The sequence below is a fragment of the Agelaius tricolor genome, unplaced genomic scaffold, assembly GCF_023055355.1.
Source record: "Agelaius tricolor isolate 1412-34295 unplaced genomic scaffold, bAgeTri1.0.p SCAF_30, whole genome shotgun sequence".
NCBI classification, from domain to species: Eukaryota; Metazoa; Chordata; class Aves; order Passeriformes; family Icteridae; genus Agelaius; species Agelaius tricolor.
In genome coordinates this window covers 6,042,871-6,068,712 of record NW_027269290.1, presented here as the reverse complement: position 1 = coordinate 6,068,712, position 25,842 = coordinate 6,042,871, and the positions used below count along the sequence as shown (strand labels likewise).

Below are 25,842 nucleotides of genomic sequence, written 5' to 3'. Positions count from 1 at the left end.
GAGTGATTTCCCTGCCTCTGAGCTCTCCCATCACCTGCCTGGAGTCACAGCACCCCAAAAGGACAGTGGGGTGCCCAGGGATGTCACCCAGCCCCACGGGACAGACCAGTCACATCCCCTCCCTGGGTGTGAGGCTGCATTTTGTACCATTCCTAAAAATATTCCTGATCCCTCAAGTGAAAACCGGGTGGCTCAGATTTGAAAACCAAAATGGGAACAGCTGAGCTGCATCCATGGTGTTTTCTCACCTCCTCTCCCTTCTCTCTTCACTCCTTCCACATCGGGGAGAGGGTGGCAAAGGAGTGACCGAAAATGTAGAGAAACCAGGCAATGAAACATTTTTCTCCTGTTTATTTCTTTCCTTATTTGAGAGAAGAGAAAGTTTTTCTAAGCCCAGACATATATTTTATTAGAAAAAGGGATTTTAAATTTTTTTTTTTTTTAAATCTCAATGAAAGAGGATTGTTATGGTTTTGGTCAGTGCCTGTCCCCTCCAGCCCTTGTAGAGAAGCCAAATCCACCCAGGCTCTGTCCAGAAAACCATTTTCCCTCTCTTTTATTCTTTCATGGAAAACTGAGGCAGCAGGTAGAATTTCCCCAGTTTTGGGGTGCACAGGTCACCTCAGAGCTGGTTTCAGAGAGCTTTGGGTGTGCTGCTGGCACAGGCAGCTCGTTCTGCCCCCTCTCCTTGGCACTGCCAGGCCCAATGGACTGCACTCCACTGCCAGTTCCCTGGGAAAACGACTCCCAGTTATGCCACATGTTTAACTTCCAGAGCAAGCAGAGCTGCACTCAAACCCATCCTGCCCATCATGTTTCTGTTGCCTCTAACCTCTGCTGCCACTTGGCAGGGGAGTTTCAGGGGCTGCAGGTTGCAAACTGTGCCAGGGATGCAGCAGGGTGGAATTGTGGAATTACAGAGCTGGCAGGGAGACCTCCAGCTGGGGTTTTTTATTTTCATTTATCCTTGTTTTGCAGCCAAAAGCTGCATTTATGGACTGGGCCGAGCCAGAGCCAGGAGGTGCCTGTTGCTCCCACCTGCCCTGGCACTCCCAGACCTGGAGTCAGATCCTTTATTTTCAGCTCCACGATTCCTTCCTGTCGGAGCACTCTTGCATAATTAAGAGGTGAAGCTGGCAGGCTGCATGCAGCTAATACAGATATGATTAATTTTCATCCCTCTGTTTGATTTGGAAGGCTGTCCTTCCCCAGGCAGAAGGCTCCATCCCAGATGCATGGAAAGCTGCCAGACAGACACGTCTTGGAGGGACAGTGGGACAAGACACGGGGAAGTTCAGTGCTTTGGAAAAGTGACCTTTCTTGGTAACTCATTTGTCACTTCCCAGCACCATCTGCTGACTCTTCAGCTGCATCCATCACAACCATGTGAAGAAAAGCACTGGAAAAGTCAATTAAAATGGGAATGGGATGGGGTTTGTGCAAATTGTTTAGGGAAGGGAGGGCTCACCCCACACTGTGTGGGTGACATCCTTTGCATCACCCTCAGCCACATTCCCGGGGAGGTTTCCAGGGAGCAAAGCTGAGCTGGAGTCTCTGGGAGCTTTGTGATAAGCTGGGGAGGATGCCCAGGGCTCCAGGAAGCACCTGAGTGCTGGACACGAGGTTTTTCAGGAGGGCTGTGTCCCAAATCGAGCGGTATTGACAGCTGTGACAGCAGCAGGTCCCTGTGACACCTGGTGTGCCCGTGTCCTATTGACTGCCTTCAATGGGGCCAGGTGACAAACAGCATTCCCAGGTGAGAAATGGCATTCCCAGGTGAAAAATGGCATTCCCAGGTGAAAAATGGCATTCCCAGGTGAGAAATGGCATTCCCAGGTGACAAACAGCATTCCCAGGTGAAAAATGCCATTCCCAGGTGACAAATGCCATTCCTGGGCTGGGCAATGGCTGTTCCTGCTATCCCTCCCCGCGCAGGCAGGAATGCTCCCCCTCTCCCGTGGATGCAGGAGGATTTCATGGCTTCCCAGCTCGTGTTTCCCTCCTGCTCCTCGCCTGGCGGCTCCCAGACTGCCTCAGGAGCAGCACCAGGATGTGCCTGGCCTGATCCCAAACCCTCTGGCATCAGCTCCTGGCTGACGGTCCTGGGAGAGCATGGATGAGTTGTTGCTCAATTCCCTCCCTCTCTCAGCACCTCGTTTGTCTGGAGAGGGATGACAGTGCAGGATTTCTGTTCCCGAGGGGGATCAGCGTGCCAGGCTCAGTGAGGATGGGAGAAGGGGCCACTTGAAAGCTCCAAGTGGCAATTTTGATATTATTGTGATTTGCAATTACAGTAGAAATATAATTGACACAGGTGTCATTGTAGTGCTGGGACATTCACATCCTAAGAAACTCATTCTGCAGGTTCAGTGTCTAGAAACACAAGCCAGGGGAGAGGAATTTCTCTTAAAGATGGAGAAACTGAGGCAGCAGCTGATCTGCCACAGCTGTGGGACCACCAGGAACAGCTAAAGAACGTGGGGAGGGAGCAGAAGGGATCTGCCTGGAAACGAGGAACTCGGAAAACTCCAGTGCAGATAACATTCCCTGCCTGGGAAAGCCGTTTCCATGCAGGCCAGGCAGCTGGACAGGGTCACAGGTGAGCGGCTGCAGTGCCTGCAGGGGTTTATAAAGGGAGGAGAAGCAGCAGGAGCACCCAGGTGTGACAGGAGGGAGAAGAGCTCTGACCTCCAGTGTCTGTGGCTGCACTCCCAGGTAGGTCTTGGCAGCTCTTGGCCACAGCAGAGCCAGCTCAGAGGAGGAGGGAATGAAATAGATGCTGAAACAATGGGGAAGGTGCTTTTTCCCTCATCCCCACCTTGGGAGCACCGATTCCAGCAGCTCCTGCCTCCTGTGGGTACCTGGCAGACACTGGGCACTGCCACGGAGCTGTGGGAGCCCCAGTGCCCTCTGAGCAGGCAGGAAATGACCCTCAGAGACAGCTCCTAGAGCCAGGAATGGTTGGATTTTTGGGGAGACAGGTCAGTAGTGAATGTCCTGTCACTGTGCCAGCTGCCCACCCCTCCTGCCCCCAGGCTGGCACCTGACTGGGTTTTGAGGGGTGTCCCAGCCCTGTGTGCCCGCAGTGCTGATGCTGAATCAGGATCCTCCTGCTTTTTGCTTTTCCCTGTGGAGCTGGGAAGCAAATGCACCAAGTGCTCTCTGCCTGGAGAGGTGCTGAGCTGGAGATCTCAGGGCTGGAATACAGGTCCTGCTTGCCAGGCAAGGGAGGGCTCTCAGCAGGGCTGTTTCTGAGTGGGGAGGTCTGTGTGGGTGTTTTTCTGGGAGAAGAGGGAGAGAATCGATTCCCAAAGGGGTTAGCCAAGAAGAGATGAAGGAAGTGACTGGGTGTGTTTTCTTTGTATTCAGCAGTATTTTATTTATTTATATATTTACTGCAGCGATAGAACAAATGAAAAAGCACCAAAGATTGATGCTGCTGAGGTTGCATTGCAAGGGCAGAGCTGGAGAATTCCTGCTTGGATCCCTGCAGGAAACAGGGCTGGGACAGCCTGGGATGTCCCAGGGCAGGAGGTGGCTCTGGTGGCCCAGTCTGGGTGGGCAGGGGGAGATGGCACCAGTGCAGTGCCCAGGGCAGGGAGAGGAGAGCGTGTGACTGACAGGTGCTATGGAAAGGGAATATTTATTAACTTCCACTGGCCTTTGGTTCAATACCAGCTGATATTTATGGGAAATCTAATTCAGGAGTCAAATCTAACTTAACAATGTCTTCTCAATAATGTCCAAACCAAGAGGTTGCTGAAACTAATTAAGGATCAGGCTCCAATCAGGTGGAGAAGTTAAGCAGTAGGACCAGACTTCATTAAGTCTGTCCAGAGAGAATATTTTAATATTTAAAGAGAACATTCAATGTTTACATAAGTCCTTTCCTGAGGTGAAGTCACAGTTAGATCACTTCAGAGGTGGTTTTTAAAGCCCTTTATTCCAGGCTCAGACAGAAAACGCCTTTCCCATTTCCCTTGGACTCAATGAGGCTTCTTAAGAGACCCAGTCCACCCAGGAAGGTTTTCAATGGTGAGGAAAATCAAAACAAAAATTTAAAAACCAGCTGGTTGAAGGATTTTCTCTTTACAGCACCTCTGTCTGCCATGCTGGGATTGATGGGTTTGCTCTGGATGTGTTCAGGTCTTAAACCAACACAGCTGCAGGGCTGAGGCTCCAGAACTCAGGGAGGCTTGAGCAGTCCTGAAGGGCTGGGCTTGAAATCCTTGGAGATGTTGCTCAAGAACAAATCTGTTTACACAAACAGCTTTGAGAAGAGAATTGTCAGTCAAGGCACTTCTATTCTCAGTCAAAGCACTTCTATTCTCAGCTCAGGAGCAACTGGAAGAGTAAATATCCCTCAGGTGGGCTGGGGCTGAGCTGGGCTGCAGCTGGTGCAGAGCCAAAGGCGTTTTTGTCACAACTCCCTCTCCACTCCCTGGTGTCTCCTTTCCTGTGCTGCCCAGGCTCTCAGGATGGTTTCGAGGAAGGTGGTGGCCAGTTTGCTGCTGGTGTCCCTGCTGTCCGTGCTGGCTGAGCAGACCCAAGGCTTCATGCCCTTTTTCACCCAGAGTGACTTCCAGAAAATGCAGGTAACCCCTCTGGAATGAATAAACCAGGATAGGTTTCTCCTGCCCTCATCCCCCAGACCGCAGTGCACACCAACAGGAGACACTGTGATACCCTTCTCCCAAAATCCACGGCTTTGGGGGGAGGCAGAGGGGATTTTTAAGGTGTGAGACAGAAAGAGAGAGCCTGGACCCCCCCTTACCAAAGGTCTGCCACACCTCTGGGGGTGTCACCTGCAGTCCCTGCGGGTCCTTTCCCTTTCCTGGAGCTGGAATTCTTCCAGAGCAGCTGCAGCCTCCCATCAGCTCAGCGATGGCTCTTTTGTTGTAACAAATAATTAACCATCCCCCGGCTGGTTGTCACCTCTGGGACGTGCCGAGAGAACGTTTTTCCTTTTGAAGTGAAACAAATACCGTTGAAAGGTGTCAGGCAGGCTCGGAGACGGCAGCTTCTGAAACGCAGCCCCAGCGAGCTTCCCCCGCACTGCCGAGCCCCTGGATACCGGGAGAAATCCCATTCCCAACACCTCCCCCCGGATAACAATTGCTGTTTGTGGGGAGCACAGGCATTCTTCAAAGTCCTTGGGGAGGATGGGGACGCACACGGGCTGTGTTTGTACCCCACAGCCCTTGCAGCTCCGTGTCTGCCAGGGATTGGGGTTTTCTGGATGAACAAAGGGGAAATCTGTCTGCCAAAGGCTGTCCCTGCCCTCCTGTGCTCACATGCTGGACACTGAGCGGGGCCTGTGCCACATTTAATGTGTCCTGCTGTGTCTGTCACATTCCAAAGCACCTCTGGCTTTTCCCAGAGGGTCCTGAAGGCAGCCAAATAAACGGGCAGGGGCTGACATTACAGACCTGCAGAAAGGCTGGGAAAACGCGACCTCTGCACACGCAGGGCTGGGTTCAGTTTCCTTGCAGTGCTCCAGCACAGACCCAGGCCAGGCTCTGTGGGACAGCTGGGGAAGGTCCCAGTGCTGCTGTCAGCTCCCATCTCCTGCTGACAGGGCTCTGCCACCACACGGGGCTCCTGTTTACTGCAGACCCTCACACCCTGCCCCCAGCACTGCTGGATTTCAGTCCCCACTCAGGCCACAGCTGATGGGCCCTTCTCAGGAGGATTCCACCACCTCGCTGGGCCTGTGCCCAGCACTGTGGATTCCTGGCTGCTGGGGCAGCACAGGGTGGGTTTGCTGCTGCTGCCAGCATCACCAACTCGCCCCCTCTGCTCTCTGCCCTGAAACTGCAGGAAAAGGAGAGGAACAAGGCAGGGCAGAAGAAATCCCTGAGCTTGCTGCAGCAGCTGGAGGAGGAAGGTTTCCCTGAGCAATCTGGTGTGGATGTCAATGCAGCCAAGGCCCTCCAGGTATGTGGAGCCACTGGACTCTGAGAAGCCCACGAGGACATGCAGGGGACAAGGAGTCCAAGAGATGTCCCCTGCCTGCCTGCTTATATCAGAGAGAAGTTTTAGCCCCACCCTAAATTATCTTGGTCGTTTACCCCTGAGATCCAGCAGCTTCTCCCTGGGGAAGATGAGAACAGCTTGAGGTCTCTTTGCCAGGCAGTGAAGCCCAGCCAGGTGCAAGGCAGGAACTCCCAGTTCTGCTTCAGCTCCTGCTTGGAGTCACCTCTGGCCCCAGAGTTCTCTGCACTGGAGAGGCCTTATTTAAAAACTTGGGCTCCAAGTCTGTACACAGAGCAGAAAATGGGCAATTTTAGGGATTGAAGTGCCAGGCTAAGCCCTCAAAGGCAGCCTTACCTGGCGAGCTAAGTCTGAAAATTGTGCTTTGCCATTTGAGCACAGGGAACATTTTCCTGTGTGGGCAGTGCAGGAAGCTTGGCCATGCTCTGCCAGCAAAAGGAGGGTGCAGGTCCCCCCAAACAGGGACAGACCCAGTGGGACAGACAGCAGGACCAACCAGGCTGGAATTTGGCTGAGGCACAGCTTAATGTGCAGCTCCTCCTGCACTTGTGATGCACCAGCACTTGGTAACAGGATTTAAACAGCAAAATGCCCAGTTCAAAGTGTGAAATATCAGCACATCCCTCAGCTGGCCAGCACCAGAACAGAGCTCTTTGCTTCAGGCACAGCTGGCTCCAAGTCCAGCAGGCTGGAGCAGGACCACAGCTCGTCCTCAGCTGTTGCTAGGGCAGGAGCTCTGCAGGCTCAGGCTGGAAGGGTCGATGTGCCACACAGTGGAGGATTAGAAGGTTCAGAAATTATTTTCTTTGCATCCCTGCTGCCAGGAGGTGCCTTTATCTGGATTTCTGAGCCAGCCCACGGGTTATGCAACAGCACTCTGAACAACTCAAGAGTGTGTTGCCTTCAAAATGTTGCTTTTCCCCATATGAGGCTCATCCTCTTCCCTCCAAGTCCTAAACCCTCCACTAACTCGATCCAAGTGGGGTCAAAGCACCCCAACCTCCCTCCCTCTGCTCCCCTCACCTTTTTGTTCTGACTTCTCTGGTTTCCTCCACAGCAAGCCCTTCCTGTCAGAGCTTGGCTCACCCCAAGGCAGCTGGAAAAATACCAACATGTCCTGGAGAAACTGCTGGCAGAGCTGTTACAGGACACCCCAGATGGTACTGTCAGAGGGTTGATTTCTGCCTTGGGAATTCTGCCTTTCCTTCTTCTCACCAGCTCATCAGCACAGAGATATTTATATTCCCCAGAAGGGTTTTTGTGTCGTGTTTGCTCACTTTGTGGAGTCCTCAGATCCCAACCACTCCCGTGTGCACCCTTCTGGGAAGGTTATTTCCTCCTAAGGTGCTGCCCAGAGATGATATTGACTGGAAGCAGCAACAAAACCCTTCCCAGCAGCTCTGTTTGCCACTTCCCTGCTCCTCCTCCTCCTCCTCCTCCCAAAAAGTCCTCAGTCTCCAGGGAACAATTTCCAGCAGAGCTTATAACAGCAACTGTACCTGCGAGGCAGCTCAGCATGTGCAGCCAGCTTGGAACACCTCGCTGCCTGCACGGGGGCTTAACACTGACACTTAATTACCCTGCAATTTGCTGCAAATCCTCCTTTTCCTTTGGGAAATCGTGTGTGGGAATTGCAGCAGCAAATATCCAGGGGCAGGCTGTTGTGCTGCTCTTCCTGCCTGCAGCTTGAGGGATGGTGGGATGGGGCTGTCCCTGAGCCTTTGCCTTTTCTGGGATGTTTAAGCCCAGGAAAGGGGGTCCAGCTCTCCCTGTGGGATTGCTCTGCTCTGCCTGTGCTCATCCCAGTTTGCCTCTGAGCTTTCAGCTGGGGAGCTGAGGAGGAGGAAACAACACATAAATCTGGCGTTCATTCAGTCTTTCCAGAGCTTTAAGGACACTTGTGCTTTTCTCTCTTTTCTATTTAGCTGACTGATATCTGCAGGATCAGAAGAGAAAGTGATGGAGCTGCTCAAGCTGAAAGACTCCACTTATGTAAACGAAATTCGTGAGAGAGATTAACAAAATCTGAGGTGATTTAATAAATGTGCAGCGTAATTAAAAGGAGGATTTGTGTCTTCTGTCCTGCAAGCCTCTGAAACGGATGGGGAGTGCCCAAGGTGGGAAAGAAGACATACGAAAGGCTCCAGGTTCTGGGGAATATCTCTGTTTCCCTGAGCCCTGCTCTGAGAGTCCTGAGGGAGCTGGGCAGGGGCTCAGCCTGGAGCAAAGGAGGCTCAGGGGGAATTTCTGGCTCTGTCCCTGCCGGGAGGGGACAGCCGGGGGGATTTGGGATCTTGTCCCAGGGAACAGGGACAGGAGGAGAGGGAACGGCCTCAGGCTGGGCTGGGGAGGCTCAGGTTGGACATCAGCAGGAATTTCCTCATGGAAAGGGCTGGAAGGGGCTGCCTAGGGGGGTTTGGAGCGCCCATCCCTGGAGGTGGCATCTGGAGGTGGCACTGAGTGCTCACGGTAGGCACAGGTTGGACTCGATGATCCTGGAGGGATTTTCTGACCTCAAGGACTCTGGGATTCTGGGATTCTGTGTGTCAGAGCCTGAGGAATCAATCTTTGAGGAGTTTAAGTCTTAGCCCTCCCTTTTAGCAATGAGGGAAACTGAGGCAAACCTTTACCAGATCTCCTGGCCAAACTGGTGACACAAGGGGGGGACCTGTGTGTCCCTAACTCAGTTCCCTGCTCCAGGAGGGTGCTCTGGAACATTCCCACACTGCTGGAGAATGCAGGAGCCCTGCTGGGCAGCCCCTCCCTGTGCCCAAACCCCTCCTATCAGCCCGGTGCTGTAAATCCACCAGCACAGTGAGGAGCAGCTGTGCCAGGCACAGTGTGAGGGAACTGCACTCTGCCCTTTCTCCTGCCTCTCAAACGCGCCCCGAGGTGAAATCCTAATTCCACTTGAACATCCTGCTCTCCATTTCCATACCTTTGGCTTATCTGAGAGCTACTCCTCTCTGCTGGCAGCAGGAAATCCAACATATGTAAAGTACGGATGGATGAGATCAATGGTATGTACGTGAATATATCCAATTCCAATCCAATTTTATCCTCCCAACCTACCAGGAGTTCTGTTCTCACTGAGCTCATTCCAAGAGCTCTGTTTGTGCTGGAACAACACCCCTCGGAGCACTCTGCTGCAAGCAGCCCTGGGGAGAGGAGAAAGCTCCCAATGGGTAATGGAACAGGCAGCGTGCAGTGGATTACAGCTCTAATGTTTGATCCAAAGGCACGCTCCTTGTCCAGGGACTGATCAGCTCCAGGAAGCTCCCAGTAATGCTGAGGCAGTGTGAGCTGTGGAAGCTCTGTAATGACTCTGAGTGGGAGGGAGATGGGAAATAACACATTCCATTAGGCTGGGAGTGAGAGCAGTCTGGGCTGCAGGAGCTCCATCTGCAGAGGGGTGATATCCATGGAAGAGCTGGCATGGCAATCACAGGAGGAGCTGTGCCACGTTGACACCAACGTGCAGCAAGGTCAGAGTCGTGTTCGCTTCAGAGGGCACCTCTTGCCTTGTTAATTCAGAGACACCCAAACCTTTACTCCGGGTTTGATTCTGCCACGTGAAAACAAAGGAGAATTCCCCCTCAAAGGGAAAACTGCCCCCAAACCCCCTCCATAAGCTCCACTGTGGGTCAGAGCTGTCCCTGCAGCGAGCTCTTTTCCCAGCCCTTTCACTCCCGTCATTCTCTAGGCTAACACGTCCTCTGTGCCATGCAGGAAGGAAAGTGATGGAAAGAAAGAAGGTGAACATGAGCCTTGTGGATTTGCTTCCTGGACCATTTCCCACTGGGGTGATGGTGGGGCTGACGCTGTGGAAAATTCCAGAGGGAGATCCACCAGCAGGACTCCTACCCTTGGACCCAGACAAGCTGCATCAGCAAGGGCCAGCTTTGATCCCTGCCATGGATTTTCCAGTGGCTGGTCCCAGTTGTCCCAGTTACAAATGAGCTCAGGATGTAATGGCTGTTGTGACAGAGACCACAGGAACCCCTGTCCTGTCCTGCAGCACCAACTGTGGTGTCCAAACAGGCACCAAAGTACACCTTCAACTTTTGGGAGTAAATTCCTTCCACCCTTAGGGGCCTGAGCAGGAGAAGCAGAAACATTTCCACTGGAAAGAGATGGAGGGACCCCAACCAGGCCCCCTCCAGGCTGTCAGGGCTCTGGCTCTGAGTAAGAAGGAAGCATTCTCCAGGTTTCAGGACAGATCTCCATTTCCCCCTGCCCTGGAAGGTGCTTTGGCAGCCAGCAGCACCCAGGTCACACCTGCAGACAGGCAGGAAGAATCTGCTCCACCAGAAACCAAACAAGAATTTCATGGTGGGATGAGCAGCCCAACAGTTGGGGGAAAGAGGAGGGAACGGAGTCACCTCTGACTTGCTAAGGAACTGAGCAGGCCCAGGGCAGGCAGAGGGCTCTTGGGTCACACCTGTGCTGTGGCTGTGAGTGACAGGGTGACAAACGGGCACCGTCAGCTCCCAAGAAAGCCCTGACACTTCCCGGGTGCCGTGTGCAGGGCTGGCACCCAACAGCCACGGATGGGGGTTTCAGCAGCCCATCAGTCAGTGGTGGAAGGTTCAGCTGTGGGGTTTGGGGTGCAGCCATGCCCTGCTCCAGCACGGATCCGTTCCCAGGGCTGTGCTCACACCAGCCCTGTCTCCAGGCTGCCAGAACCGGAGCAGCCGGCGCGGCGCGTCTGCTCCTCTGGCATGGGAGGCACTGCCAGCAGCTCTGAGGCAGCTTCTGGGCTCGCAGGGAAGGTGGAGGCTGTCCCTCCATGCTGTCCCAGCTTCCCACAGCCAGCTCCGGCTCTTTCCAGCCAAGAAATGCTTTTTGCAGAGCCCATCTGCAGCCTCGGCACTGCTCGGTGCTCCCAGAGCGATGAGGATGATGGAGGGGCTGCAAAAATAGAAAATCCACTGTCAAATTCAGCATTGGCACTGTGGGCAGGGGATGGGAACAAAGATTGCCCATGGGGAGATAGGGTCTGACATGTCTGTTCCTGCTGCCTTCCCTGTGGGGGCCAAATGCCTTCCAGGGAAGGCAGGGATTCTCCCATGGGAAGAAGGGAAAGGGGTCGTGGATTTCTCTCCACAAAGAATCGGCATCTGATCCTGCTGAGCTTTGGTGCTGCCAACCTCCTTCTAAGGAGGAATCACAGCTTTCCCCACATCCTCCAGCTGTCCAACACCAACCCCATGTCTTCCTCTCCAAAGATTGTGCAATGAGGCTGCTGGGCCTGGGGTAATTCCCATGATGGGCAGAATCACAAATTGAAAGGATAGGTTTGGGCTTTTGTTGCTGTTTTCTCCAGAAAAAGGTGAGTTCGTGTAATTCCCAGGTTTGCACCAGCTCAGCCAGCGCGCAGCTGCATGCCCAGGCAGAGCTTCTGCAAAGTGAGAGCTGTGAGCTCACAGGATCCGTGTGATAGCAGCAAATTGGAATTTTTTATTTACATTAGACCCCTCTCCACATCGTGAGCTGGCAGAGGAGCACTGAGGAAGCTCAGCTTAGCGCATTCACACTTCCCAGCACAGCTGAGTTTGCTCTTTTAATGGGCTCCCTGGCCTCTGCTGAGGATATATTTGCTGTTGCCAACCTGACAAACAAATCTCAGCATCTTGTTGCTGCTTTCTTGGATAAATTGGGAAAAGCGAGGTGAGCTTTGGGGACCTGCTAAGGAAGAGGGTTCCTGAAAGAAGGATTAGTGACAGGACAAGAGGATATATCCTCATGCTGTGCCAGAGGAGGGTCAGGTTGGACATCAGGAGGAATTTCTCCATGGAAATGGTTGTTAGCATTGCAAGGGGCTGCTCAGGGAGGTTTGGAGTCCCCATCCTTGGGGTGTCCAAGGAAATCTGGATACGGCACTCAGGTAGGGGTCGGTCGATGGTGTTGGAAGGATTTCCCAGCCTCACTGACTCTGGAATTCTGTGATTCATGTCGGGAAGGCACAGCTCAGCTCTTTCAGCTTCGTACTCCTCTAGAAACCTCCTTCTCCCCACAGGTGCCATTCCTGAGGGACCACGGCGTGTCCCACACCCCAGTGTCACACATCCATCACCTGCCGTGGCACACAGCCAGCCCTCAGCACCTTCAGCACTGCTGCTCCATTACCTTTAATTAAATTCCAACATGACGCCACTGTATTTCAGCCGCTTTCATCGCTTTCTTTAGCGGCGGCAGCAGGAAAAAGCAATTACTGTTCATCACAGCTGTGCCAAAATAAATTTACAAGTCAACGCTTGGGTTTGCTGTTTTAGGTGTGGGGCGTGGAGGGACCCCCCCTTCCCAGGAAATATTTAATGGATCTGGATCCTGGTCCTGCCTGAGGTTCTGGCAGAGCTCAGCAACTGGGCAGCGATGATGGAAACGCGTGTGGGGGTGGGAGGTGGTTGGGAGAGGGACATTTTTTGGGAGAATGGCCCTAAAAGTGTCAGAACATCAGTGTGAGCGAGGCAGGAGCTGCCCCACACAGTGATGGGGGACAACCCATCAGCGACATCGGCTCATCACGCAGATGAGGCAGCTTTCGCCTTTTGCTTTCCCCATTTCTCCCGCTTTTCCCCGGTCCTGAGGGAGCGGCGAGGAGCGGGAGCTGCGGCTCCCTCAAGACACGGAGTCCGCACCCCCTTGACCTTCCCAAAATGGCGCCCGCCCCCGCGCCCTTTCCCCACACGCCCCGTGCCCTTCCCAACATGGCGGCGCCAGGGGCCCCTCCCAAGATGGCGGCGTCGCTTCCCGCCCGCGGGGCGCTTCCGGCGGGGCCTAGCGCGGCCATGGCGGATCTGACGGACGCGGAGCTCCGCAAGGAGCTGCTGGCGCTTGGCTATCGCCCGGGGCCCATCACCGCCACCACCCGCAAGGTCTACATCAAGAAGCTGGGCTGCCTGCGGGCCGAAGTGGCGGCGGCCCGGCGCAGCGGCCGCACCGCTCCGCCCAGCCCGGGCCGCTCCTCCGCAGGGCCGCCGCAGGCCTCGCCCTCGCGGCAGCGCTCCGGCTTCACCGCCGCGGCCGCCCGTGAGAGTGAGGAGGAGGACGAGGAGGAGGAAGAGGAGGAGGAAGTGGGGCGGCCGCCCGCGTCCCGCTGGGGGACGTCGGGGGAGAGCGGCGGGCAGTCCTGGGGGGACCCCCGGCGGTCCCCGCCGGGCCGGGCCGGAGGCATCAGGGTTGAGGGCGGCGCCTCCCGGGATAGCCTCGGGAGGCTGAGCCCTTCGGAGCAGTGGGGAACGACTGTGGAGAGAGGTGGCGGTGGGCTGGGGGCATCCCTGGCCGGGCACGGGGGGTTCAGCTCCCCCTCGCAGTGGGACACGTCCATAGAGAGGAGCGGGGGCCTGGGGGCGGACAGGGCCGGGGCGCTGAGCTCTGCGTCCCACTGGGAGACATCCAGAGATGTCACAGAGCACGGCCGGGGGCTCAGCCAGGGGCTCAGCCAGGGGCTGGGGACCACCCTGGATGGGTTTCGGGGCTCCTCAGTGCAGTGGGGCGCCTCAGAGAGGAGTGGGGGGCTCAGCAGTGGCCTGAGACCCACCCTGGACAGGTTCCGGGGCTCGAACTCCACGTCCCAGTGGAGCCCCTCGGCAGAGAGGAGCGGGGGGCTCGGCAGCCGGGCGGGCTCGGGGTTGGATGGGCTTGGGGGGCTGAGCTCCACACCCTACTGGGGCTCCTCGGCGGGCTCCAAGCCCCTTCCCAGCGAGGAGAAACCCAGGAGCCATTGGGGGACATCGGGAGGGGGAATTGGCTCCTCGGCAGGTTCCAAACCCCTTCCCAGCGAGGAGAAACCCAGGAGCCATTGGGGGACATCAGGAGGGGGAATTGGGGCGCAGAGCTCCCGCGCTGCCTGGGACACGGCGGGCGAGAGGAGGGGGCTCTCCTCCAACAGCTGGTGGAGACGGGAGAGCGAGGTGACCCCCAGCACCCAGTGGGGCTCCTCGGCGGCCCCAGGGAGGTTCAGCAGCCTGTTCAGGAGAGGGAAGGAGGACCTGGCTGCCAGCGTTGGCAAGGAGGCAGAGCGGGACGCGGGCAGCAGGGCTGGGGGGCTGATCCGGCGCTTCCCGTGGCGGGCAGCCAGCGATGGGGGGCACGGAGTGACCCCACGGACAGCCCTGCTGCGCTCAGCGCCCCGGGCCCAGCCCGAGGGAAAGGGGAAAGGCCTGGAGTATTACCTGTCCCAGTTCCTCTGCTTCGCCAGCTTGGTGCTGCTGCTGATTTTTCTGGGCATCCTCGTGGTGAAGATGGCTGGGTCAGGCTGGCTGGACGGGAGAGAGGAGAGGTGTACGTGCACTGGTTTAATTCTCGTTTAAGCTTTATCCCTCACCTGTCTTCCTGCTTTCCCTTTACTGCTTCCATCCCCATCACGTTTATCATTCTCATTGCCATAACCTGACATCTCTGTTTCTGTCCCTTTTCCCATCTTTCCTTTCCTATGGGGAACCTTGTTAGTCATGGGAAGCAAATCAAAACTTTGCTTTTTCCAAACGAGTTTGGCCTTCAGTCCCTCAGAACCATGGGGTTTATGTGGAGTGCCATTCCTGCTGGGCCAAGGATGGATTTTATGGTGTGACACGAGGTCTGTGTAGTACCTGGGGTGTGTTTTTGATGTTCCCTCTGCCAGCATGGCCCTTCCCAGCCTTTATTCTGTCCAAGGGGGAAGTGCAGCAGATCAATTCAGCACTTCAGGTGTGGCAGAGTGTGTCTCTCTCTTCCATGAGAAATGAAAAGGGGTTTCCCCAGCAACGGGTTTTTAAGGCAGAGTTCCCCAGCTGGAACAGCTGGAAATGGGGATATTTCAGGCTTTGAGCTGAACAAAGAAGGGTTTGGGGGCTGATTTGGGAAGGTGCTGGTCCTGACCCTGGGAATTCTGTGCCCTTGGTGTGGGCTGGGAAAGCTGCTGCATTCCCAAAGCTGGGATAAAGCTGCCCATTGTCACTGGATTGTCCTGTCCCAGCTGTGACAGGAGCTCTGGAGGCAGGAATGGTGCCCAGGTTTGAGTTGTGCCACAGGTGCCAGGAGCTGTTCAGGCCCGGCAGAGCCCAGAGCTGCCATCAGCCCTCCAGAGGGGTTCATTTCCCTCCCTGGCTCTGCTGGGATATTTCAGGTGACCCTGGTGGGCAGCAAGAGGCAGCCCTGGAGTGTAAAGATCACCGTGAAGCTTCTCAAACAGGAGCTGTTAAAACATCCAGCCCCAGTTTTTGCTCCCCAGCTGAACACATCCATCAGCTCCATCATTGGTGTGTTTTTCCTCAGAGCTGCTCCCAAAGCAGCTCCTGGGGGGGCTCTTTGCATCTCCAGGTGCTACCAGGGGGAGATGAACAATAGCAGAACCAGGCTTTAAGTTGAGCCTGCTTTTAAAAAGATAATTATTTTCTTGATCAAAGCTCTTGTTTGCAGCCAGCTAACTCACCCTCTTCTCTTTCCTAGTTAATCTCTTGCCTGTGGATTGTGACAAAAGAACGGATGATGTAAGCATTTATTTATTTATTCTCAATCTTGTGAGCTCTCACAGAACAGTGATTATTCCAGGTAGTCTATTCCACCCATAACAGTATCACTGTAAAATGATTAGTTCTGTCGTTTTACAGAAAAATTGGGACTTGATGAGTTGAAATTAATGGGCCAGATGAATTTAGGAGTGTGCTTGAGACTCCGAAAGATAAAAATTTAAATTCCCAATTACGTGAATCAATTTCTTTTTTAACAGTTGTACCAGCAGTGTTATTGGTTTGCAATAAAGCTGTTTTCAGCTTTAACAGTGCAAGATTTAATCCAGCTAATTCCCTGAGCTCCACCGTGGAGTGCCTGCACAGCCCTGCTCCCTCTGTCAGGATGGAATTTTGGAAAAGCTGGGGCTGCCCAGGTTGGATAGTGGATAAAGTGGCAGCCTGGGATAGTGGCAGGATCCCTTCCAACCCAAACCATTCCAGGATTCCCTGTGCTGGTTTGGATGGGATATTGGGAATAAATCCTTCCCTGGGAGGGTGGGGAAGGGCTGGGATGGAATTCCCAGAGAAGCTGTGGCTGCCCCATCCCTGGAAGTGGCCCAGGCCAGGTTGGACAGGGCTTGGAGCAACCTGGGATAGGGGAAGGTGTCAGGGGTGGAACTGGGTGAGCTTTAAAGGTCCCTTCCAACACAAACATTAGGAGGGAGAAGGGTTTGTGTTGGATTCTGAGTTCTGTGTGCTGGGAAGTTCTGGAGGTGATGGATCCATCTGTGGTGGGTCCGAGGCTGGTGCTGCACGCTGGGCTGTGGGTTGGTGGCACTTCACAGAACCTCAGGATCCCAGACTGGTTTGGGCTGGAAGGAACCTTAAAATTCTCCCAGTTCCTCTGGGCAGGGACTTCCAGAAGGTGGAAGGTTGTGTCTGGAGCATTCCCCTGCTCAGGAGATGTGCCTGGAGCTGGTGGTGTCGGACTGAGCCAGACTCCAGTGCTGTAGTTGTGTCTGGTGCTGGAGCTGCACTCCCACTGTCCCCATGGCACTGCTGATGTGTGTCCCTGTCCCTGTCTGTGCCCTGCAGTTCTGCCAGGCCAAGCACAAGGACGTGATGATGGCCATGCTGCACGAGCTCTACAATTACCTGTCCGTGCAGGCAGGTGAGTGCCAGCACATCCCCACCCTGCTGAGCTGCAGGAGCTGCCTCTCCCAGCTCCTACTCGCTCCTGTCCCACCCTGGAGGGGTTTATGGAACAGGCAGTTCCCTTTGAGGACTTCTGAGGCAGAGAGGGAATAGGAAAGCAGGGGAAGGTGGGTTTATTTTTGTTCTGAGTGGTGCTTGGCTGATGCACGCCTGTCACCCTGCCTGGGTAAGAGGGCCTTGTTTGTACTTGAAGTGTTGGGAGTTTCAGGTAGGATTGGTTGGGTTTGTTATTCTTTTCTACCAACAGCTTGAAATTGTCTTCAGGATAGAGACAGGAGTGTAAACTGATGTGTTCTTCCACATGAAGTGTCCTAAGAAATTGTCATTTCTGCTGAAATGTGGCGGCAGACGTGCGAGTGCCTCTCCTGTTCCTCACCACAGAGTGGGACAGGCTCTCTGAGACAAGGAGCTGACCCAGCACAGTCCCTACTCCAGGAGTAAATCCAGCCCATCACTGGTATTTTGGGATGGAGTAGGCTGCTAGAAATCCACTGTATGAGCAGGGACTTGTTCAGCAAGATCCACAGCAGTGGTAATCAGTAAAAGGGCTTCAGTTCCATTTTCTGCAGTTCAGACCTCGAGGCTGAAACCTTTGGATACTGAAGCTGCACAGAATTCCTAAATCTTTTCAAATCTGACTTCGGATTTCCACCAGATTTACTTAGCACATTTGTTTAGTCAACTTGGTGAGGCAAGATTTAGAGGATTTAGTGCCTTGCCAGCATTTCTGTGCCTGGCTTGGAGGCAGAGCTGTGATTTCAGCTCCTTGGAGGCATTTTGAACACTGATCATTAGCTCCACACCTGCTACCTGGTGGCAGCTGTGGTTCTGTGCTCTGCAAGGGGCAGGAGCAATACTTTCCCCCTCATTGTGTGTTCAGCAGCTCTGAAGTGTCAGCTTTGATTGCCCTTATCCAGCAGCAGCTCTGAAGTGAGAGGTTTGATTGCCCTTATCCAACCTCAGTGCAGTGGCTGAGCATTTTATTAATAGTCATCTGATCTGCCTGCAATATAAATCTCATCCTGGAATCATTTTGCTCAGGGCTGGGGCTGATAGGAAGGGAGAGCATTTCTTGGTGTACATTCAGAGCCTGGTTCTGAGCTGTTCAAAGGCTTTTTTTACAAACATGATTTTTTTATTTGACTTTTCTTACCAGGTAATTTTGAATGTGGAAACCCTGAGAACCTAAAAAGCAAATGCATTTGGGTTAGTGAGGTGAAGGATCATGTGCTGGTGAGTGGGCTCTGAGCAGCTTTGTTACAACCCAGTGCTTAGTCTCTTATAAAGCAATAAATAATAGACACTAAAACAATTCACCATCCATTTTGCTTCCTCATCCTGCTTTGATTCTCTCCCATATCTCTCACTTCCCCTTTGGCCAGTCCTGTTCTCAGCAGTTCTTTTGAAATCATTTTCTCCTCCATCTCTGATTTCACCCCCTGTAAATCTTAATGGTTTGTTGTTTCACTGGAGCCATCAGTCTTGTGCAACCAGAAATTTCCCTGGATTGAGGGCTGGGCAGAAGAAGGATTTTTCTCTACTGCAGAGTGTCAGGAGACAGACTGCTCTGATCCAGCATTCCATTTCTTTCCTGGTAACCTGTCAGTAAGATTATGTTGTATTTAGTGGTTAGCCCTAACAGTCTGGGATGTTGTTATTTCACTGAGTGCTTCATGCATCATCTCCCCAGTCAGAAGACTTTAGGCCAGGCAGATCTTCAGGCTTAGTTCTCCTCCCTCCAGTTTGCAGAATCCTGATAAGAATTAACCTGGGTTCAGCCCCAATGGAATGAATTCTCCCACTGCTGTAATGAAATCACGTTGGTCAGTATTTTAAATGAATGGAAGGCTAATCTTCTTATGGCTTCCTTTGCACAGAATGTAACTGGCAGTTCCTCACAGAAGTTTGAAGCTGCCCTGCACTGGATCCTGAACAGCAACAAGGATTTGGGAATTTGGTGAGCAAAAACCCCCTGTGTCCAAGTTAGGGGTCTGCTGATACTGAACAGCAGCAGGGATTTGGGAATTGGGTGGGCAGGAGCCCACTGTGTCAAAGTTGGGCATCTGGGTGTTGGCTGGGGTGGAATTTGACAGGGTCAGTGGTGCCCTTCAGCTCCCAGAGCTCGCTGGGCTGCAGCAGGTGGGCAGGGATTGGCTGTGGCTGAGCTTGCTGGGCAAACATCCAAAGGAAAAGTACAGCCCTGCAGCAGGGTGGGAGCTGGGCTTCCTCCAGGAGTCTCATTCCCAGCCCAGGCTGTGGGACACAGGTGAGATGGAGGTGGGAGGTCAGGGCTGCTTTGGCCATCCATGGTTGTGTTGTGGCTCCTGTGGAGAGCTCCTGGTGTCCTGCCCATGGTCCTGTGCCTACAGCTCTTCCTTAACTTGCCCACGAGGTCACTTTTCCCAGAGTCAGCAGCCATCATCACCTTCCTCTGGGGAGCGTGGGCTGCCTCCAGTCTGCTCTAAAGCCTTAACAGTTGTTTGCATTTGCACGTTGCTAAATGTGTCTGTGATTAAGTGAATTGCAGCAGTTGTGGTGCTGGGGTTGGTGGGCAAGCTTGTTGGAATTCCCACTGCTCCATTTGCTCTTAAATATTCCTGCAGCTGCTGCTGTGATCCAGGGATCAGACAGCATCTGCTGCTTTGATTCCTGGGCTCTGCAAATTCCCAGGACGGGGCTCGGCTTCCTTAGGGGCAGGGCTGGATTTGTAGGTGGGCTGGGATGCAGAGTTTTCAAATTTTATGTTTTTATACTCCAGCACATTTCCAGTCAGAGGCTGTGGGATACAATATCCTCCCACTTTTTATTTTGTTAATTAGCAGCTCTGCTGGCTGGTCCCCAAACAGCTCTGCTTCCCCAGAGCCAGCGTGGCAGCATCCCCAAAACCCTGCCCCTGGCATTTTTAACTACATGAGATTATTTTTTAGTTGCTAGTCTGAGATGCAGGACTGAAAATGAGCTTTGCACTGGGTGATTCTGCTGCATGTTCTAAATATTTCCGTGGAATTTGGGTTGTAAATAAGAGCAGGGGGTGGGACACAACCGTGTGTGTGCAGCTCCTGCAGAACCCAGAACCAGCCAAGCTCTCTGCAGTTCATGAGCTGAGCACCTGTAAATTAGCAAACCCCTTTGTCTAATGGGCTGTGCATAATTAGGAGCTTAAAAAATACAGTCCCCTTTGTTCCATTCCCCTGGATCTGCTGGCTGTCCCTTGGACCCCTCAGTGCCTGTGTGCTCTGGGAATGGCTCAGTGTGGAGTGAGCCTGGGTTTGGGAGCAGCAGCGCTGCAGGGAGGGGAGCTGAGGGCTCTGTGCTGGTGCTGGGTTTGGGAGCAGCAAACCCAGGGAGAGGAGCTGAGGGCTCTGCAGGGCTCTGTGCTGCTGCTCTGCCACTCTTTGAGCTGCCCCTGCTCCCAGCCTGGGTCCCCCAGCTCCCACTGCTGGGGCTGAGCAGTGGCTCTGACTCGGGGAACGTTTCCATCTCTGTGCTGGGAGGTGGGAATCCAATTCTGAGTTCAATCTTGTGCACGCTGAGAGGGGCTGTCAGAGAGGCAGTGCAGGGATACTCAGCGTGCCAGTGGGAGCTGCAGCCCTGCTGCCTTCCACATCCATCCCTGGCTAAGCAGCCAGTTCCCCAATGTTCTGGCAGGAGGCTGTGCCTGGTGTGGGGGCATTTCCTGCGAGCAGCTGCATCCGCAGTCCGGTTGTTCTCCTTGATTAAAGACTGCAGTTGCAGCCTGCTCTCTTCAATGAGATTTTCTTCCTCTTCCCATCAGGTTGAAAGGCAGGGACCTGTCAGAGCCTGTTTCCAGCGTGGAGGAAGTGTTCTGCCTGGAATCTGCCCATCCCCAGATGGGGCTGGGCTGCCGCTTCCGCCGGGCCGTGGTCACGGCCATCATGAACCTGTTCCTGTTCTTCTGGAGTAAGTGGCTCTTGGGGCACAGCTGCAGGGATGAAGCTCTGTGATCACACATTGCTCAGCCATAGGAAACACCTAACAGAGGTGAAATAAATCTGCTGATGAGTTAATGTCTAATTAACCTTTGTTCTGGCAGCACGGGAGACCCACAGCCCTCCTCTTGTGCTGTGAGTGCTTAAAAGTTGCTTTAAATCAGGCAGCTGATGAGCTCTCTGGGTATTCCTCAAGTGCCAATTATTATGGGCTGCAGAATAAGTGTGTTAACTTACCTTAAGGAGTCAGTTTTTCTTTTTTTCTTGCTCTAAGCTCCCAAGTCCTCCAGCCTCTTTAATAATGACTTGTAGCATTTCAGGGTTGGAGGTTTTATTGGAATAGTCTGTCACGCCTCAGCTGAGACAGGGGTTTTACCCAGCGAGGTGATAACGAGAGCTGTGTGACTGCAGGAGTTTCTAATCCAACCTGACAGGGAGGGGTGACAAGGGACAGTTCTGTTTATTGCAGACACTGAAGTCCTGCTGGGGGCATTGTAAGTGCTAAACCTTCCATACTCATCTCCTGCATTTTGGGCTGCCACTGGAGTCCCAGGCTTTATTTCCCTATCCAGCAGCTCTCCAAACCTGACAGTCTTGCAGAGTGATCCTTGTAGGGGAGGCCTCTGGCAAAGCCTCCTCTGGGATTTGCAGACCTGGGGCCCTGTGGTTTCTTTCCTGAGGGCAGCTCCGTGCTGAGGCTTTCCCAGCACCTCATCCCACACCCACAGGTGCTCCTGTGCCCCAGAGGGGGCAGCACCAAGGGGTTTTTGGGGTGCAGCTGCTCTGGGGAGCAAAGGTAATCACTGGGATTCAGTTCCAAGCAGGCCTGGGTCACAGTGTGAGAACTAAAACTGCATCCAGCAAGCACACAGCTGCCAGTTCCTGAATCCCCTTTGGTTTTATTCTCCTAGGTCTGATAACCCTTTGGGGCATCCTGCTCTACCTGCGGTATCGCTGGCGGAAGATGGAGGAGGAGGAGCAAGCCATGTATGAGATGGTGAAGAAGATCATAGGTAGGAGCTGTGGGAGCACAGGGAGCCCTGCTGTGCTCCTGCAGGGTTGGGCCCTCACTGCTGTGTCCTCCTGTCCTCCAGCTGTTGTCCAGGACCACTACAAGGAATGGGAGCGGAACTTGGAGCGTTACCCCTACGTCGGCATCTTCCACGTGCGGGACAGCCTGATCCCTCCTCAGAGCAGGTGAGCTGCTCTGGGCACTCAGGAGGGCTGGAAGCAGCAGGATGGGACTCAGCACAGCTCCAGAATCAATCCCTGCAGCTGCTCTGCAGGACAAGGCTGCAGCCTTTGGGTTGGGAAGGGCTTGGGCACAGCTCAGGCTGTGCCTGCACCTGGTGCAGATCAGTGGAGCCAGCCCCAGGGCTGCTGCTTGCTGCAGGGCCACAGGTGTGTTGTCACTTGTGCAGGGCCACAGGTGTGTGTCACATGTGCAGTGCCACAGGTGTGTTGTTCTTTCTCTGCCCAGCAGTACCTGGGTTTGGTTTGCTTGGACCTGGAGCTTCTGGTGTCCTCTGCTTCATCCGCTGGGTGTCTGGTGCTGTCTCCTTTCCCAGCCATCCTGCCTGGCTCTCCAGACCAGAACAATTCCCATGAGCTGAACAGGATATTGGGGCTCCCTTTGCAGTGATTGTGTGCCTGGAAAGGGGCCAGTTTGGGTTACACAGCTGGAAGGGAGCTGGAGTGAGATGATTGGGTTTGGGGTTTTCTCAGGTTGGGTTTGGGGCTTTCTCAGACAGGAATTGTGGTTGAGCTCATTGCTTTGTGGGTGGTGGGGCTGCAGGGCTGAATCCTCGTGCTTCCCTCCATTTCTGCAGGGTTATTTCTTGTGTTTTGGTTAAATGGAGCTGCTTTGTCCTCCTGTGAAGTGTTAAACATCCTCCCTCTCTACCAGAAATGGTTCCTTTTCCTGCAAGGGATGACTGCAGCTATTTGAGCCATCCCTGGTGTGAGATGCTCAGGACAGCTGGATCCAAAGCTGGGGTGAACATCAGGGTGTCCCCCTGGCTGAGATCTCTGTGTGCAGGACAGGGGAGGGCGATTTGCTCATCGAGTCCCTTTGCAGCACAAATTGAGGCAGAAATTCAGGGCACTGACAGAGCCTCTCATCTTCCCCCCAAGCAGGATTTGTGTGGCCATGCCCTGGTCTGAAATCTCTAAACCAGAGTTTTGTTTGATGCCCTTTTCTGCCTGCACAGGGAACAGCAGGCAGCCAAATCCACAAGCCCAGTTGCTGCAGGCACGGAAGCACAACCAACTGGAGATTCTCATTTATTTTCTTGCCGTTCCTTGCAGAAAAAAGATGAAGCGGGTGTGGGAGAGAGCCGTGGATTTCCTGGCTTCCAACGAGTCCCGGATCCAGACAGAATCGCACAGGGTGGCAGGGGAGGACATGCTGGTGTGGAGATGGACTCAGCCCTCGTACCTGTCGGATTCTGAGCACTGAGGGCAGCAGGAGGAGCAGCAGGGTGGGACATGGACCCTGTGCAGGCCTCAGGGCCCTCGCTGGTGGTGGGAGGAGCAGGGCCTGGCCCAGGCTCTGTTTGCTCTCGCTGCTGAAACTCTCCAAACAAACACGTTCAGGGCAATACTGGCTTGGAAAGAAGATGGGCTTGAGCTGGTGGGAAGCTGGGATTGCACCAAAGCGAGCCTTCCACAGAGACCTGGCTCCCGTGGCAAACAACCTACAAAGAAAAACTGCACACCCCTCTCGAGGGCTGGGGGGCTCTGCCAGAGCCTGGGGGTGCAAAATTTGACCTCAATTCTGCAAAGGCCAACTGGTGGCAGAGTCCATCAGGGAATGTGCTGAAAGAGAACATTTCCCATGGAAACATTAGGGTGGCAGTTGCAGGCGTGTCTTTGTTTGTTTTTATCAGTGCAAAGACAATGAGGAAGCACTTGCTGCTTCCCAGCAAGGAAAATGTTTTGTGTTGGCTTCATCCATCCAAAATTGGGAAAGGGGAATTGGGTGAAGGTGGGCTTGGAGAGAGGGGGGAGCCTGACGTGCCTTGGTGGTTTGGGCTGGGCTGGGGGTGGTGGAGGAGAGTTTGTGACCCTGTTACACTTTTAAGTCTGCAGTCTGTGTGCTTTTTTATTTTGGGGGGGCGTGGGGGGGGATTTGGGTGGAAAAATAAAGGATATAGGAAGCTTCTAAAGGTGCTTTCCTGTGGCTGCAGCCCAGGACTGCTCCGTGGCTGTTCCAGAGCAGCTTTGGGAGGGCTCTGAGGCCTCAGGGCTCATGTTTGAGCTGGGCAGCTGCAGTGTCTGTGTTTGTGTCAGAGCAGGGAGGTGCCAGCTCTGGGATTGTCGCTGCTCCTGCAGCCCCCTGTGGGTCCCAGGAGCAGCCTGGCTCTGTCCCAGTCCTGCTGTATCGTATCTCATGTCTGTAATCACTTGGTTACTTCAGCTTCTCTTTCTGTTCAGTGAAGGAATGTTTGTTTCCCAGGAAATGGCACCAGAGTGTGGCAGTTCAGGCTCAGCAGTGGAGCTGCTGCTCTGCTCCTCCCAGGGCTCTGCAGCAGCTCCTCAGGCTGCAGGACCCAAATCCTTTGCTGGCCTCGGGCAGGAGGAGTTGCAGAGTGAAGGCAGCAGTGATTTGAGCCCTGTGGCCCCTGGATGTTGCTCTCCTTGAGGACATCCTGGGGCTGGATGCTCAGATTGCTCCTGTCAGGGCACAGCCCTGGGCAGGTGATGCCACTCCAGGTGTGTTCCTTGTGCCTGCTCACCTGGCAGAGTCTGCACCTCTCCCCACGTGGGTGGAGCTGAGCTCTCCAGGAGCAAAACCAGGAGATCTTTCCCATTAAATGGGGAATTTCCTGCATGGAGGGGGCTCTTACCCCAAAGTTTTGGGTGTGGGTGTTTGGGCAGGAGACTCAACAGCTCTCCTAGGCAAGGACCAGCCCCCTTGCACTGCAATAAGTTGGGAATGAAGGTAACCTTGATTCTTCCCACATGTATAAAGATCATCACTGCTGCCAGAGAAATGCTCTCAAACACCGGTGCCTCTGTTCTTAAACCTTTTTAAACTCTTGCTGGGGTTTGGGTGAGCTTTTTTAACCGTCCAGAAGCGCAGAGTCAGGCATTGCTGTCATCCTTTTTGTATTAAACCTGGTTTTGTAGAACAAACTTCAATGGCTTGGTGCTGTTTCTATGTTCCATTTAGCTCTGTAAAAAAATCAATATCAAAAATAAATTTATTACCAATCATTTACTACTTTTATTTGTGCTGAGACATCACAGACTGTCCCAAGTGCTTTTGCTTGGATCAGGTCGAGCTGCAGCTTCTCCCAAGCTCTGGGGTGTGGCAGGAGTGGTTCCTCACTGCTGTGACTTCTGTGGGAAGGGGTGACTCAGTGTGGATGAATTCATCTCATCCTGTGGCTCTGGGTGACAAAGGGGATTTCCAGTGGCACAGGAAGGGGGTGGCTCCAGGCTCTGTGGCCAGCAGGAGCTGCCTCCTCTCTGCCTGCGGTTGTTGCTGAGATTTGGGAACAAAAGGGAGGGAATCAGTGCGAGGCTGGTTCTCTTCAGGCCCCACATTCCTGGTGGGATGCTTTCACCCAGGTGAGGTTGCTAAGTTACAGCTGGAATCGGTTCCAGGTTAGGAAATGGTGCTGTTGGAGCCATTCCATGAGCCAGGGGCTGTTGCTGTCACCCCACCGTGTCCCCTGTTCCTCTCTCCAGGCTGGAGCAGCCCTGTTCCATGCCAGACTGGACTGGCAATCCTGGCAGTTTTCCTGGGAAAAGCAGGTTCTGCCCTGCTGCCCCGCTCCCCTCGCAGCCCCACTGCCAAGCAGAGCTGCTGAGGGCCCTTTCCCACTTTGCTGCAAAGTAAATGTCTATAATGGAGCACATTTCTATAAATAACTCATCCACTGGAGCTGCTGCACCCCCTCCCTGTCAGGGAGGCAAACGTGGCCCAACGAGGGCTCTGAAACGAACCCAGCTCTTCATCTTTTCCTTTCCTGCTTCCATTTAAAGCCCTTCCCACGGGATGTTTTTCCTGCTGCTGACAGGACAGCTGATGCTGCACCTTATTGATGGGCACGGAGTCAGGGCACGGGGCCAGCTCTCCTGGGGAGATCCAGGGGAGCTGGGAAGCCAGGCCTTGGGAATCTGGGTCTTTCTTTCATCCTTGTCTTTCATCTCAGCCTCTGCCCTCAACCAGCAGTTTGATCCCTCTGCCCCTCCTGAGCTGCTTTCTCCCCTCCACTTAGTGGGAATTTCCACACCCACCA

The 25,842-nt window shown here is 53.9% G+C and overlaps 2 protein-coding genes across 2 annotated transcripts; both read left to right on the top strand.

Annotated features, from left to right (window-relative positions):
* The first annotated feature begins 4,445 nt into the window (after positions 1-4,445).
* MLN (motilin) lies at positions 4,446-8,013 on the top strand. The gene is made up of 4 exons (XM_071449929.1): positions 4,446-4,595; positions 5,821-5,937; positions 7,052-7,370; positions 7,937-8,013. Exons 1-4 carry the CDS (start codon positions 4,479-4,481, stop codon positions 8,011-8,013), a joined length of 630 nt encoding a protein of 209 aa, XP_071306030.1. The 5' UTR covers positions 4,446-4,478.
* Positions 8,014-12,720: 4,707 nt separating this feature from the next.
* Positions 12,721-24,811, top strand: LEMD2 (LEM domain nuclear envelope protein 2). Its single transcript, XM_071449985.1, has 9 exons — positions 12,721-14,280; positions 15,427-15,467; positions 16,524-16,599; positions 17,800-17,876; positions 18,521-18,600; positions 20,419-20,564; positions 21,505-21,606; positions 21,688-21,790; positions 22,901-24,811. Exons 1-9 carry the CDS (start codon positions 12,732-12,734, stop codon positions 23,049-23,051), a joined length of 2,325 nt encoding a protein of 774 aa, XP_071306086.1. The 5' UTR covers positions 12,721-12,731; the 3' UTR covers positions 23,052-24,811.
* Positions 24,812-25,842: the final 1,031 nt, after the last annotated feature.

Bases quoted from the DNA above. Each gene is read 5' to 3' on its own strand.
- LEMD2 (XM_071449985.1), top strand. From the start codon at position 12,732: ATGGCGGCGTCGCTTCCCGCCCGCGGGGCGCTTCCGGCGGGGCCTAGC. The intron at 16,600-17,799 runs GTGAGTGCCAGC...TTTTCTTACCAG, and splicing joins TTACCTGTCCGTGCAGGCAG to GTAATTTTGAATGTGGAAAC. The intron at 18,601-20,418 runs GTGAGCAAAAAC...TCTTCCCATCAG, and splicing joins AACAAGGATTTGGGAATTTG to GTTGAAAGGCAGGGACCTGT.
- MLN (XM_071449929.1), top strand. From the start codon at position 4,479: ATGGTTTCGAGGAAGGTGGTGGCCAGTTTGCTGCTGGTGTCCCTGCTG. The intron at 4,596-5,820 runs GTAACCCCTCTG...CTGAAACTGCAG, and splicing joins GTGACTTCCAGAAAATGCAG to GAAAAGGAGAGGAACAAGGC. The intron at 7,371-7,936 runs GCAACAAAACCC...TGATATCTGCAG, and splicing joins GATGATATTGACTGGAAGCA to GATCAGAAGAGAAAGTGATG.